The sequence below is a fragment of the Musa acuminata genome, chromosome BXJ2-4 (genome assembly GCF_036884655.1).
Source record: "Musa acuminata AAA Group cultivar baxijiao chromosome BXJ2-4, Cavendish_Baxijiao_AAA, whole genome shotgun sequence".
Taxonomy (NCBI): Eukaryota; Viridiplantae; Streptophyta; class Magnoliopsida; order Zingiberales; family Musaceae; genus Musa; species Musa acuminata.
Window position 1 is genome coordinate 11,445,591 of NC_088341.1, and position 15,317 is coordinate 11,460,907.

At 42.3% G+C, this 15,317-nt stretch overlaps 1 protein-coding gene and 1 pseudogene across 1 annotated transcript; both read right to left on the reverse strand.

Annotated features, from left to right (window-relative positions):
• Window positions 1-5,019: 5,019 nt before the first annotated feature.
• On the reverse strand, window positions 5,020-8,530 carry LOC103981731 (O-fucosyltransferase 20-like; annotated as a pseudogene).
• A 924-nt stretch (window positions 8,531-9,454) lies between these two features.
• Window positions 9,455-13,488, reverse strand: LOC103981489 (nudix hydrolase 15, mitochondrial). The gene is made up of 5 exons (XM_009398233.3): window positions 12,745-13,488; window positions 12,478-12,620; window positions 10,309-10,428; window positions 9,936-10,217; window positions 9,455-9,749 (listed from the first exon to the last, which is right to left on the reverse strand). Exons 1-4 carry the CDS (start codon window positions 13,028-13,030, stop codon window positions 9,993-9,995), a joined length of 774 nt encoding a protein of 257 aa, XP_009396508.1. The 5' UTR covers window positions 13,031-13,488; the 3' UTR covers window positions 9,455-9,749; window positions 9,936-9,992.
• Between the last annotated feature and the right edge of the window lie 1,829 nt (window positions 13,489-15,317).

Below are 15,317 nucleotides of genomic sequence, written 5' to 3' on the forward strand. Positions count from 1 at the left end.
GATGCAGCAAATCGTGGTGGAATAGTTCATGGCAATGCGATACACACAGATTGTAGTCCCATAAGGGACTATATCATACGGAGGTATGATCGGGAGCTATTGGGAGCTCCACTTTGGTGAACAATATGACGGCAAGAAGGGCTATGAATTCAAGGAGTGAAGGTCATGGTACCGTAGAGGCGGATCTTCTGTGCGTGCATCGAGTTTTGTATCAAATGAAAGCCTTGGTTATCAGCATATGGGGGGGGTTGTGTTCCACCGAGAGAAAAGTTTAAATGCAAGTCCTAGTGAGTCCCATGGGAGAGACTTGATCGTGAAGAGGTATGATTGAAGCAGCTAGAGAGTTGGACTACTCTAGAGCCTATATTCACTTAAGGGAGCCTGACAAGTCAGAGGACAAGGTCGAGTATGCTAGACATAGGTGCCCAGCAAGTCAATCACATGAGTGATGACACGTGTGACTTGACACATAATCTTTTTGCTTGTTATATGTTGGCATTTATCACTTTATATTGACTATTGCATATATGCATGTATATATTGTGATGTCCTTGGATCTATGCAATGAAAATTGGATCGTGATGAGATCACGATAATGAGACCGATTCGCCTTTAAACACATATCCTAAATAATCCCGGTCATAGGTTACTCGAGAGGGACATCGAGATAATCGGATAGATTGGTATGTTGTATACCCGTCCATATGATAGATGCAGCTGGTCTCATAGCTACTCATGTGGGAACACTAGAGATACAGTACAGTTGCTTATTGGAGAATGAGTTCACTGATTGATCCGCTTACGGAATGCTGGATGGTTGATGATGCTTTATTGTCAGATAGTGATTCCGTAGTCCTAGTGGTGTATTTGGTCCTTAGACTTGAGACATTAAGGATGTGCTGTATGAGTGCTTCATTCTTTGATACCGGACTTATAGGTTTGAATGTTCCAGATCTACTACAACCGGTCATCGAGAGTGACAATCAACCTTACGAGGGCTATTGAGTATCGATAGAGGATCATCCACTCTCGGTTTCATGAGAGGAATATCTCATGTGTTCTTACTCAAACAAATCTCTAGCTAGGGTCATTCAAATTGAGAGAGAAAGAATTCTCTGGGAGAATCCGATTAGAGCAAGACTTGAGTAGAAACCGTATGGGTTTGACAACTCTATACCCGGTATACAATCTTTGAGATATTAGATAGATAATGGCCTATATGTATACGATAACTGAGGATAGATATGTCCAATGGATTGGATTCTCATGTATCGTTTGGGAACTACGGCGTGGTGGTCTAGTACATCCGTAGTCGATGTGTCGAGTGAATTGTTATGAAGATAATAATTCATTGAGACAGAAGCAGTTCTAACAAGTATGACTCACGGCCAGCTCGATATTGCGCCTAGAAGGTCACAAACATATGGTAGGCGTTGCGATGAGCAGAGGTTTGGATATGAGATATCTGCCAGAGCCCCTATCTTATTGGATATCCAATAAGCCCTTGAATTATTGGATCACATGGATGATATCCAATAAAATCCCATGAGAGATTATTGGATAGAGATCTATTAATCTAAGAGGCTTGGGTAGTTGGATGAAGATCCAATACCCAATATGGGAGGATCCATTAGGGTTAAGTTGACAGGGGACCTCTATAAATAGGAGAGATTTAGTGATTCATAGGCTAAAGTATATGCTTACCTCTCCTATACTCCTCCCCCCTCTTCACCTCAAAGTAGGCCTGGAGTTTTGAGGAGCCTCGTCGCAGCCCTACTGTATAGATCATCTCTAGAGAGGAGGGCACTTGACCTTCTTCACCCTCTCCTAGAGATCTACAAGGATTCAGGGATATACGATCTCCCAAGGTAAAATAATTTACTCTATACGTAGTTTTTAAGTTTCACAGAGTTTACGCACCAATCTTCGCACAATGACAAACAAATCTTTAGGAAATTGAGGATTTTATTTTCTGTTCTTTCACTGTATATGTGATGTAGCCCCCGAGATTTCTCAACAAAGTAACCGAACGTTGCTACCAATGAAGCTAAGGAGAACAGAATCGATATGAACCATGTAACATGATGGTATAGACTATGCATGGGAGTTACAGTATGTCTTTTCATTGATAAAGGGGAACTGCTTAGAGAACACAGAGGTGTTGAAGCAAGGGATCAAAAGGGGCGAGGAAACGACGACGAGTCCATAGAGACTTAGCTACCCAAAACCAAGCATTGGTTAGAATGGAGGTGGACTCGGAGGAGTGTCACAGTGCTATAGAAACAGATCTACTGATCGTGAAGAAAAAGATACATATATGAGGCGACGGATAATAGGGTCATGGGCATGACAACGCCACGGTACCTCAGAGGCGGGACTTCCGTGAAGTCATTGATTCCTTGCTCTCATGGAGGGAGAGTGCTTAGTCGTGAAAGAGGTCGAGAATGTGGAGCATGCGGAGGCAAATTCCAAGTACTAAGACAAGGCTGAAGGGCAAAGGCCAAGAAACTTCATAAGACCAGTGTCAATGAGTTTCTTATCAAAATAGCTGAAAGTGAAGGACTTCGGGTTGTACAAGAGTGCACGACCAAGGAACAAAGCAGGCACACGGTGTTGTACCTTTGCTACTCAGTAGAGTAGGCGGTAGGGTTGATAGAGAAGATGGTACAATCCCAAAGGCGACAAAAACTATTAGAGACTTACTCTAAGTTATGGTGAAAACTTGCTGTATTTCAAAAGTTCGATGGCATTGAGAAGGTGAATCACAATAGCTAACTCAACGTAAGAAGTGCAAACACTTCAAGTGCTTCAAAAGTGTGAGCAAAGAGTAGGCGAAGGTCAGTAACTAGCTCGATGCATAGAGTATAACCATCGAGGAGGCAAGCGAAGTCAAGTAACATTTGTCTTCTCAACTCTTAAGAGAATGAGTGAAACAGAATACCTCAATTCTCTTATCTATCCAACAGAGGAGCTCTGCACAGGTTCAAAGACCATTCGAAGATAATGAAAGACAATAGTTGTCAAATCCTCACCGATGGTAATTAGTGCTACTGAGAGTAGAATATCCGCTTCATTTTCCAACATAATATCAATAAAAAATGGAAGTGATGCGAATCTACTTGGAAGTGACAACTAAGTGAAAGAAGAGTCAATGAGCAAATTTGGTGGAGAATGGATCCAAAACTTCAAAAGTTTATGAGGTGATTCTCGTTAAAGCTCCAACAAGCATCATGTTGGGAAATCTTTGGGGGCGACATCACATGCGCAACAGAAGAACAGAAAAACAAAATCCTTAAATTCTCAAATATGTGTTTGTCATCATGCGAAGATTAGTGCGCAAAAATCTACGAAACTTAAAACTACGTATAAAGTATATTATGTTACCTAGGGAGATCGTATATCCCTAATCCTTGCAGATCTCTAAGAGAGGTGAAGGAGGTCAATGGCCCTCCTCTTTAGCGGTAATCCACACAGTAGAGCTGCGACGACGCTCCTCACAGAGACCGTATATCGAGCATGGTGCTGTTAGACCCATACGATTTCTACTCGAGTCTTGCTCTAATAGATTCTCCCGGAGAACTCTTTCTCTCAAAATCCGAATGACCCTGACTACGGATTTGTCTGAGCAATAACACATGAGATATTCCTCTCATAACACTAAGAGTGGATGATCCTCTATCGACACTTAATAGCCCTCGTAAGGTTGACTATCACTCACGATGATTGGTTGTACTAGATCTGGGACATTCAAACCTATAAGTCTAGTATCAAAGAATGAAGCACTCATACAGGACATCCTTAGTGTCTTAAGTCTAAAGACCAGATACACCACTAGGACTACAGAATCATTGTCTGACAATAAGGCATCTTCAACCATCTAGCATTCCGTAAGCGGATCAAATAGTGAACTCATTCTCGAATGAGCACCTATACTGTATCCCTAGTGTCCCCACACGAGCAACTATAGGACCAGCTGCATCCATCATATGGATGGATATGCAACATACCAATCTATCTGTCCCTCTCGAGTAATCTATGACCGGGATTATTTAGGATCTGTGCTTAAATATGAATCAGTCTCATTATTGTGATCCCATCACGATTCGATTTCCATTGCATAGATCCAAGGACATCACAATATATGCATTCATATATGCAATAGTCAATATAAAGTGATAAATGCCAAAATATAAGAAGCAAAAAGACTGCATATCAAGTCACACGTGCTATCACTCACGTGAGTGTCTTGCCGGACATGTATGACTAGCACATCCACCCAGTTCAAGCAGTATGAGATATTTGGGAGATTGGCGCATAGTAAGGATGGTCTTTTTCTTCATCTAAAGGATCCATAGGAACTAATAGGGATCAACACAACTCAGCCAACCCCATACTAGAGTCAGAGTCATTGGCGAGTTGAAGCAATGTGGTGGATCAAAAGTTTGACTACTCAACACGAGTAGTAGAGAGCAGCTAGGAGCCAAGAGGCACATTGCAATTAGAGCAAAAGATTGAAGACGCTGCAAAGGCGAGGAGTTAGAGTATCGGCAAAGGCTTCAGCGAGGACGTCGAAGGAATAAGGGAGGGAGAATGTCACGGACAAAATTCTAAACAGAATGTTTGATATAATGCTTATGTATGTTTGTGTCTCTTGGTTTGTTCATGCTTTGCACAATATGTAGAGGGATGGTCAAAGGCTTAACAGTTCATTTTAGTTGGGTTTGATGGTCATTTTAGGCTTATAAATAAATGTTGTGTCATATGGACACTTGTGAGAGATATTCGGTCTGTAGTGGATCATTTTGACCCTTTGTTGTGCAACCATTCAGAGCTTGTAAAGTGTGGTTGTAATTTGCATTGACTATGAGGTGTTTTCGGAAATGTTTGCTTGTGGATCCCAAGTGAGACGTTTTCTCTAACCCATTTTCTCTTTTGTAGGTCCTAAGAGACCATAAGAGGTTTCGGGGATGCTAACTTTTACGAATGGACATGCAAGAATATCGCACGACTAAGGCAAAACTAACTAAGTTCGTGACAGTACGCCCTCTGGCATCGCACTAGGTGCCCCATGTTTCGATCATGCGAAGCCATGAACACATCGTTATGCTCGCAGACCGAGTTGTCGATGGCTGAAGGAGGGAAGAACTACTAGCGAACGATTTTAGTTCACCCGGCAGTGTCAGGTTCTCTTTGATGTACATGTTAGGGGAACTCTCATCAAGTGCGGTAGCGCGTCTCGCCCGCCGAACGGCTCACCGCCCGCCAGTATATCCTCGCGTCCCTCGGCGCTTCGAGTGCTTTCAGCAATCTAAGTCGTAGCATCACCATTACAAGCTGAAATAGAGAACGGGCAGAGGTTGTGAGCGTGCCTGGTGACTTCTGCGGCGTTCAACAGGCAAAGCCCGGCGAGCTTGCGGTCGTGGCAAGCCATGTTGAACCTCCGGTGAGGAGCTCCGACTTGAGCTTCCTCTCCGCTCGAACGATATCGTCGTGCTCGGGGCTGAGACCAAGAAGGCAACCAGTTCGCACCCACCTTTGCTTCTCATCCTCATGGCGAGCTTGTTGCCCAGTTCTCGGATTGGAGCGGAGAAACTCAGTGCATGGAACACAACCTAGTAAACTTTGGGACACACGAGTCGATTCTGGTTTCCAATCGAGAGAAGGCAGGTCAACTAAGATGGAGAGGAGGCAGTGGTTACTTTGCCCCGAAGCTTTTGGAGATAAAACCTAGTAACCAGGCCTCTCAGGAGCAAAACACCTTCTCTGTTAAGCTGCACCGACAATCAACAAGGAGAAACAATGGATCAAGGGTAAAGGATTCCATTTCGTCATTTGATGAAGAACGGATCGAGAGTAGAATTGTTTTGCGCGCTGAGGACATTTGTGGTAGGAGAAGACGAGGACTCACTCGCTATCTTGATCGAATCCAGGCAGGGGAGACATGAAGAGGCGTTTGCTTCTCCTGCACCGGCATTGTCATGATATTATGAGTCGAGGGCAGCGAGGACACCACCTTAACGTCGTCAGCGAGAACACTCTTGAAGTGTTCCAGGTCGAACACATCAGAGAACTCACTGCCCAAGCAAGGAGCCAGTCAAGATGCTACGCATAGAGGATGCAATATGGCACCTTTCGTCACCCCGGATGACGTTGACCTAGAGGACAGGCACGACGAGCGTCGCGCCGAGAACGCGAGCGATTACCACCACGTCAACGATCTGGTTCCGCTGCTGGTTGAGCCCGCTGGAGACGACGACCAGGAGGTACTTCTTCCGGCGACCGGCTCGCGCAGCGGCCACGCCCTCCGCAAGGTACTACTCGCTGAAGTTGAGATAGGGAACGCATCCCATCCCGTCCGGCTGCTGCCAGAACTGCTCAAGCGCCTCCACCCCTCCTCCGCCGTCCGCCGACATCGCCACCGTCGAATCTGATGGTTCCGGGGAGGAGAGGGAGCAGCGACCGAGGTGGGGGCAAAGGACAAGGGGGTCGAGGTGGTGCCACGACCTCAATATCCCCACAAGCGTGAAGAATAAGTGCACCGAAAAGAGGAAGTTTGGGCTGCGACCAAGGGCGAGGAGGCGGTGGCCTGTCCGTGACACCTTCTTGGCCGGGGAGAGGAGGAGGAGAGCGAGCGGATGATCTCCGAGGTCATCGCGATGAACGAAACCCGCCTCCCCTTCGACGTCACCGCCATTTCTGTTCCACGCTTCTATTCTCCGTCGCGACAAAACAAAAAGAAACCAAAGGGCATTGCAATTACTTTTTACCTATGCGGTATTTTTCGTATGATATTACTAAAAATAGGATCTATTGTTTTACTTCGGATCCCATATAAATTTTGCTTATGCGGACTTCCCTTCTTCTTCTTCGTAGTCGGTGTTATTTAAAACGGTTAATATCCATTTAAAATCCTATTATCTTAATCATAAAAAACTTAAACCCTTATAGTTTATTTTTGTCTAAAATAATCACTGTATTTTTAAAGACAGTATATAAGCTCATCTCATCGAGTCTGAGTTAATAAACATCATAGTATGCTTACGTAATATGTTGATTCATAATAAATTATTAATATAAAGATATATATAATTTAAATTTAGAAAAGAATTAATATTCATTTTAGCCCTTATAATTTTGGCCATGGATTACTTATGTCCTTATAATTTACTCATGTCTAAAATAATCTTTACATTTTAAAAAACATAGTATATAGTTTTGAGTTAACCGACATTAGAATATCCTTCGTGACATGTTAACTTACAATAAATTATTAATATAATGATATATATAATTTAAATTTTAAAAATGATTAAGGTCCGTATTATCGAGGAAGAGAATGTGATGGACGAAGATGGAGAGGCAAGGATAGGAGAGTCCGGAGGCGAAGGTGAGGGGGATCTGGATCACCATATCATGGGCGAAGTTGGTGAGGATGCCGGAGAGGATGAAGTATGAGGTAGTGGGGACGAAGACACCTAAGAGGAGAAAGAAAGACCAAGAGATCACTCTGTGCCTAACGTTGAACTCGTTGACTCACATCCACCTGAGGCAAGACCAAAAGCTTATGAGCTCATCGTCAGCACGAGAGAAACTATATGTGTACGATGCCCTACTAGGCAACAACGACTCGATGCTACTACTGATGGTTGCTTCCATAATGATGCCTCCTCCTGCCATTGATAGTGGTCTCAATTTTTTTAAACTTAAATTATACGTGTCATTATATTAATGGTTTATTGTGAGTTAGCATGCTACGTAAACAAATTATGACGTTTCTTAACTTAACTTGATACGAGAAGCTTATATGTTATATTTTTAAAAATATATAAATTATTTTAGATATCAGTAAATCATGAGGGCATCCTTAAACTTAAATTACACATGTCATTATATTAATAATTTATTATCGATCAGTATGCCACGTAAACAAATTATAATATTTGTTAACTCATGCGAGAAACTTATATACTATATTTTTAAAAATATAAAGATTATTTTAGACACAAATAAACTATAAGGGTTTAAATTGTCTATGATAAAAATCACATACCTTAACACTATTTAAAAATGGATTAATAGATATAATCTTATCTTAGTTCTTAATTGAAAGATAGAGAAAGTGAAAATAGTTGATAAAATATAACATTGCGTCAATAGTTCTTAATTGAAAGATAGAGAAAGTAAAAACAGTTGATAAAATATAACAATGCGTCAATACTCGAGATAAAATTTCCAATTAGAAATTTCTACTTCGGAAGAGAAAGGTTCACAACTTCTTGCCAAGACAACTTGGTTTACAGATAGAATCCATGGACTAATGATGCTTGGGGTCTGGTCCGCCGGGGATCAGCCTCTCTGGCTCATAAACTCTCTCCGGCGTCTCTCCGCCGCCCCACCTCCTCGCATTCAAGCTCCCAAGAGACGCAGTGGGCAGCGGTGTTCGATCGAGAACTCGGCACTTGGAGCTCGAAAGGGAAGACAACACCAACACGAAACAGAGACAAAACCTTAGGTTGAAGCTCACCGCCATGACCGCTCTTTGCTACGCCACGAACAACCGCGGATCGTAGCTTTATATACTAGCTGCCCAACGCCAACCCAAGTGTTCGCCGAAAGAGAGCACACAACATCGCAACGACAGGAGTGAGAGCAAGAAGGACAAACACCCTGTTCTGCCATTTCCTCGCCCACAATCATGCATGCCACTGAGGTCTGTAGCGGGAGCACCCAACCGTGTGTGTGCGTAGGAACCCATTCATCTAAAGTGGAATACCTCGGACTCTTCTCCCACAACCTCATCACCTCATCCTTTCTCGCTGATTCCTTCTTTTCTGGAAACCATGGAGGCGACACAGGTGTTGGCCTACTCACACTCTGTTGTTTGGCCCTTCGTGTGTTCTGCTGTCATGGTGGATTCATGGGTGCTGGTTCTTCGTGACTCGCCTATTCTCGCAAGCGTCCTCGATCAGCAAACAAGCAGTAAACATGATCTTGTTCACTTTGTTCATTCTCGACTAGTACAGGCTAACGATCTCCATCATAATGTGAGCTTATGGTTGGATGTCGAGTTGGAGGCCACCGCCGGCCTCATCATTGAAACAGGGGTGTTTCTTTTCGAGGATGGAAAGGCAAATGCGGATGTCTGATGGTGTCCCTGCGAAATGCTGTTCGACCACGAATTAAATCAAAAAAACATAAGCAGTTCCACTCGATAAACCATGGAGATCGAATTTATAGAAAGTTAAATTTACTAAACTGGAGAAAGAAAACCAAAACTCCAATCCGACCATCCAAGATAATCCAACTCGAATTTGTTCTTAGATATAAGGCGCTACTTTCTCATATTCACAAACAACATTATAAGAACAAGAAAATAATTACCAGAAGCAATAGCTAAGTACATGAATAGATTAAACCCAGATAGGGAAGCATCACAAGAAATCGACCTGCATGCTGGACCAAATACTTGTGTAACTTGCATCTTATTGATTGTGGACTTACATCTTATAGCTGCTACAGCATCACAAGCAGAACTATTCATCCAAACGAATGGATCCATCTGGTTGCAATGCAAGCAGCTAATTCTCTAAGCTCTGTAAGCATTTGAGGTTCAATTCCTAAATACATACATATATATATATATATATATAGTCCAGTTCTCGAAGAATCGCTTGTGTAGATCTTTAACAAATTAACCGGTTCCCACTCTTCCCAACCAGCGGACGCATCTGAAGGAGTGCAGACAACACCTGCATGCAACCAAAACAAGTATGATCCAGCAAGTTGACAGCAAACAGAAACACCCAAATTTGACCATTTCTAAAAATCGAGCATAAAAAGCACTAAACATGCCAGACAGGGAAGCATTTTTAATGCAAAACAATGACAGAAATATCGTGTAAGATGCAATAAATCTTATCAAGATTCATTAGTACCTTCCAAAAGGCCACAATGATGTTCAAAGAAGCTTCTACATAACAATGTGAATTTATTCATGGCATTGTGCAATTCCCCTTAATGTAGTGAGGAATTCTGTATTTGGGCTTTTGCTCAGGGAAAGAAGGTGGCCGCTGGTAAACAATCGATGCAGCATGAATCAAGATACTTGCAGTTAAACCCCATATGACAAACTTCTTGTTCCCAGTTTCAAAGTTGAAGAAATGAACAAGAAATTTCTCCCCCATCCACTCTCGCTCCTCGGACCTTCTGTTTTGATCCTGTTCAACAAAGAGCAAAATCTTCACAAAAATTAAGAAATAAAAAGGAACAGTTAAGCTCGAACCCCTGAAATAGGCAACCAAAACAAACCTTGAGGAACATCTCTAAGGGTGCATCAAAAATTGTTTCCACTTCATTAGCATTAAGTTTTGGCTTGAATGCTTGTTTGTCGGAAAGTATCCCGACTACAGGAACTACTCTGAGAAGATGCTGCAAAATAGTTTAAATAACAAATCAGTTTCTTCTTTAGTTTTTCACTGAAAGAAAGGCCCAAATGCTTTTTCTACATCAAATCCTTACTACACTGTAACTCCATTGCAGATCCGCTTTCATTTGTCAAATACTGAGTGATAACTAACAGTCATTACCTCCCAAAAGGAGGAACCTAAGATTGAACTAAGCACAATTGGACTTGTGTATGACCAAAAGCTTGAATTAAAGTAAAAAAAAACATTTTATTGCATCTAAAGCACATAAGCATTTTATTACATCTAAACAACACATTTTGTTGCACCTTTGATGTGTGAACTAATGGTTCTGTCGCATGTCCTGTCCTGTCATGTCAAATATTTCTCGAAATAGTTCATTAAGATGATGAATTCTAATTCATTTTAGTTGTAGCTTCTTTTCTAGACAAAAGTTTCAAACCCTCTCAACGCATAAGTGGCAATGTTGGTATCCACTGAGAAACCATGTAGATGCTTTATCTTAATAGCTCTAGTTGAAATCTGGGTTGCCCGGATACTTAAGAGATTGATGTCGCTGATCCAAATAAATATCTATAAGAAATGGATGGAAATAAGTACAAATAGATTTGATTGTTACTGATTAATAAATGAAAATTTTAAAAGGAAGGCACCGTGGTTAGTTTCTCTTTTGGGGGCTCTTGCTGATGTTTGGTGGAAAACACATTTTCTTTTGTAATGCTACTGTTAATAGGCATTTGCATAGTACTGCTCAAATTAGAACTCTCTTGCAAATCTGACTTAAACAATGGTTCTTGCTTCTGTTTATTTTCATGATTCCACTTGCCTAGACACATATAATTGCTATGCTTTTTCCAGAATTTAGTCCAAAAGCTATATATCATATTAGAAGAGAAGACACGTATCAGAACAGTGGAATAAAGCAGCAAACCGAGCATTAGGTATTATGATTAATATTTTTCTAAACTTCTTAAGCTACACAAACGTCATGAAGGTTTCTATTTTCGAAGACTAGCATCACTTCTCAATGTACCTTAACACTCACAGTATAATCAAAAAGTACTTGAAGAATATATTTCAATTCGCAAAAAAGAACTCGAAAGATAAGATAACACAAATATCATACAAATAGTATCATGTCGATCCAAGCTATATATAGACGTGCATATTGCATGGATAGATGTATCAAATATTTACACACATGACTTGCAGCAATATTATCTGCAACAGCCAAGATCAAAGGCAACTGTTTTCCTGAACCAATATGACCAACTAAAAGCAGCACGGAAGTTCTCCTTCCCTTCCTGGTAAATCTAGCATAAATTTTCACATGAAAACTGCAGATTTTCCAAAAAAAAGAACTGCTCTATGCATTAATTTGACAAGCTTCGGGACGTATCAAATTGCTTGATGACAACCTATAGTGCGAGATCACATGAAATCCTTTCATCTTTATGTTCTCAACAATGATAACAGCACTATGCAACAGCAGCAATTGTGCTCTATGTATTGATTTGACAAGCTTCAGAGCATATCAAATTGCTTTGAGACAATCCGTAGTGCGATCACATGAAATCCTTTTCATCTTTATGTTCTCAACAATGATAACAGCACTATGCAACAGCAGCCGTCGTGCTCTAAGTATTGATTTGACAAGCTCCAGGACGTATCAAAATTGCTTTATGAGAATCTGTAGTGCGAACACATGAATCCTTCTCATCTTTATGTTCTCAACAATGATAACAGCACTATGCAACAGCAGCAACTGCGCCGACCAATTCAACTAATGGCTTGAAGGATCATCATGACACAAAGAAACTAATAAGTTCTAGTACTCGTACTCCATGGGGCCTTTCCCCAATGATACACATTGATGCAAACGAATAGCTCACAGTTAGATAACCTGATAGCCATCGCTCCAAGATACCTCATCCAATAAGTAATTTTTACATGCACTAATTCAACTATTGAGAAGGCCAGGTTATAATTTACGTTCAATGACTAGCAACTAACGATGATTTAAGCTAAATGAACGTTCTTGAAGCAGAGTTACCCGGGACAAGAATGGCTCCAAAAGGGCAACGACCGTGACGAGCGATGGGTCCAGTCCTATTTCTTCCTTGGCCTCCCGCGTTGCGGTGTCGGCGTCATCCTTGTCGCCTTCTTCTGCTTTGCCCCCAGGCAAGGACACCTCACCTGCAACCCATCCAATGGGTTAAATCCAAAGAAAACCCCAAGAAGACCGCTTTTTCCTTGAAAATTCCGATCTCTCTCTCCTCTCCCTTCGAAACCCCAAATTGGAGGAAGAAGGAGAAATGACCGGAGTGGGTGGACAGGTTGGAGGAGCGCTTGGTGAGGATGACCCGGAGCTCGCCTGGATCACCCTCGAATAGGCAAATCAGGACGGCTGCCCTCTTGGGCCGGAATCTCTCCAGGCGGGGGGCATCGGCTGCGGCCGCGGCAGTCTCGGCGAGTCCCAGCGAGGAGAAGACCTTCCCTCTCTCGTCGACGTCTTCCCCGTCGCCGCCGCCGTCGTCGGACGGGTGCGGGGCCTCGTAGAGGCGGAGCCGCTCGATTAGCTCGCCGAGGCCGTGAGCCGAGTCCATCGGTTGGGCTCGAGAGGGGCGTGTTGGCGTGGCGCGAGTCCGCGTCGGTATGTAGCCACAGCGCGATTTCGGGAGTCACGCCATCGCTGTCGTCCAATAAAAAGAGAGAGGCTTGAGTCGGTTCGACGTCCAACTCGTTCCGAGTCGAAAGTAGGGATCGGGCGATTCGTTCGGTAACACGACTCGGTGCTTGAAAGGTGGATGACACTGCCGGCGTGACTGGAGTCCAAGTTGATGGGTTAAAATTAAGCAGTACGTGTACGTGCCATACACTGATGTCTTTGATGATTCATGCGGCATTAGGATCGGTGTTCGAAGGTAACATAGACAAAGTTATTGGCTTCCGTGTCTGCCATCACCTAATCAGCATCACTTGACAGAGTGCTGGCAATGTTTCATCAACTAGCGATAGTTTGTGACAGATCATCACATCCATCACTAAACCCAGCCAAATGAGTGGATCCTTGTGCGGGCATCTCTACAGTTTATCTGACAGTGTGTGTCTGTCTCTATAAAGATAACTGAAGGATTGCTTGAAGATTCGAACGTGTATGACATTATACAATTTTATAATGTGATATAAAGAACTAAAAAGAGAGAAATCAAATAAAACTCTGCAACTCGACTCTGCCTACTTTTGGCAGATATGCAATGGACAGAGAACAACAAACAACACGTTGATCTGTAGGTCTCCCTAGGAACAAACAGGAAAGTTATTCAAAGTAAAGGTAGAGTTAAATCACAATCGACGAAACTAATATTGCAAAAACTAGTATTTATTATTATTATTATTATTATTATTATTAAGAAATGTAAGGAAACAAGTGTATTTTATCTTATAAAAAGCCTTTATTGTTGTTTTTATCCAAAGGCACCCTCTAATTGGTTTGGAGATTATTATTTATAATCCCGTATTAAGAAATTTAAATATTTGTCCCTTTATAAATAAATAAGTATATATGTCTTTCATTTATAACTTAATTATAATAAAAATTATCATTCTTTACTTATAATATATTTTTCTTCTTCTTTTAACTTTTTTTTTCTCCTTCACTTTGATGAGATTGACGATGATAACATTTATAGCCAATAGAGCCGGTGGTAACAAATAGAGGGGTATTTGCGAGCAAAGAATAAGATGGATAGGCGAGTAAGCTCGAGGCAATGATCAATGTGAGTAAGCGAGGGGAAAAGTCTACAATAACATTATGGCAAATTGACAAGGACAAATTATGGATTACAATCAATATGATAATCAGTGACAATAAACAGTGAGAAAAATCATCATCAGTAGTATGTGCAGACGACATGAAATGAAGTGAAGAGGGATAAGATGAGGATGACAAAACAATCCAAGAGAGTGATGGGATAAGTTAAGAGAGATGATCAAGAATGATGAGGGTGAGCATGTGCTAGTAGGGTGCGTAGTTGAAGATGTAACGAAGGAAAAAAAAAAATAGAGGGGTGTGAATAGTAAAAGTATTATTTTATTAATTTTTAAGAGATTATAAATAGTAACACGTTGAGAATAGTAAGAAGGAGGCTCTTAAATAATAAGCTTCATTTGTTTTACTTGGAGGTTTTTGGTTTTGTTTTTTGGTCACGTTGACGTAAATACTGTCAGTCAAATCCTTAATGACCTCGATAACTGATCACTCACTCGATCCCCGGCACAGTCGCCAACTCTGCCACCACCTTGTCACGATCTTAGCTGGAATTGCCTAAGGCGTGCGGCACCCTTGCGGCCAAAGACGCGAACTTAGCTTGCGTTGCCTAAGTCGCGAGTCACTCTTGCGGCAAAGACGCGAACTTAGCTTGCGTTGCCTAAGTCGCGCTTCGCCCTTGCGATCTTGCTCCACAAGGATCAGCCCACTTTGTAACCTCTCGCAGGTCCCGAAGGACCTGTAAAAGAGAAAGAGAGTTAGATCGAAAGAACGAGCAACGGACAAGTCCCGAAGTCTCGCGAAAAGGAAAGCTTTACAAGCAATTCGTCGAACACCTTGTGTGCACAAGAGAAAAGAGGGAGAGGGGGAAAAGCAATGCTTTCAAGGATGAACGAACAGCTGCAAGCCCACAAACAGCCGCTCACCTGGTCCCGGACGCAACACCAAGTTCCCGTAAAGGTCACGTGCAAACTTGCGAAAGAGTATTCAACGCCCGGTATATAACCGAAGCCCCATCCAGCCATGTGCCACCCGGGGGGTTCCTGGGTGCTGAGATGGCTGACATTTTGGTGAGCGGAGGCAGCACTCCGCTCACCTCTCGCGGCACGCGAAAACGGAGCCGT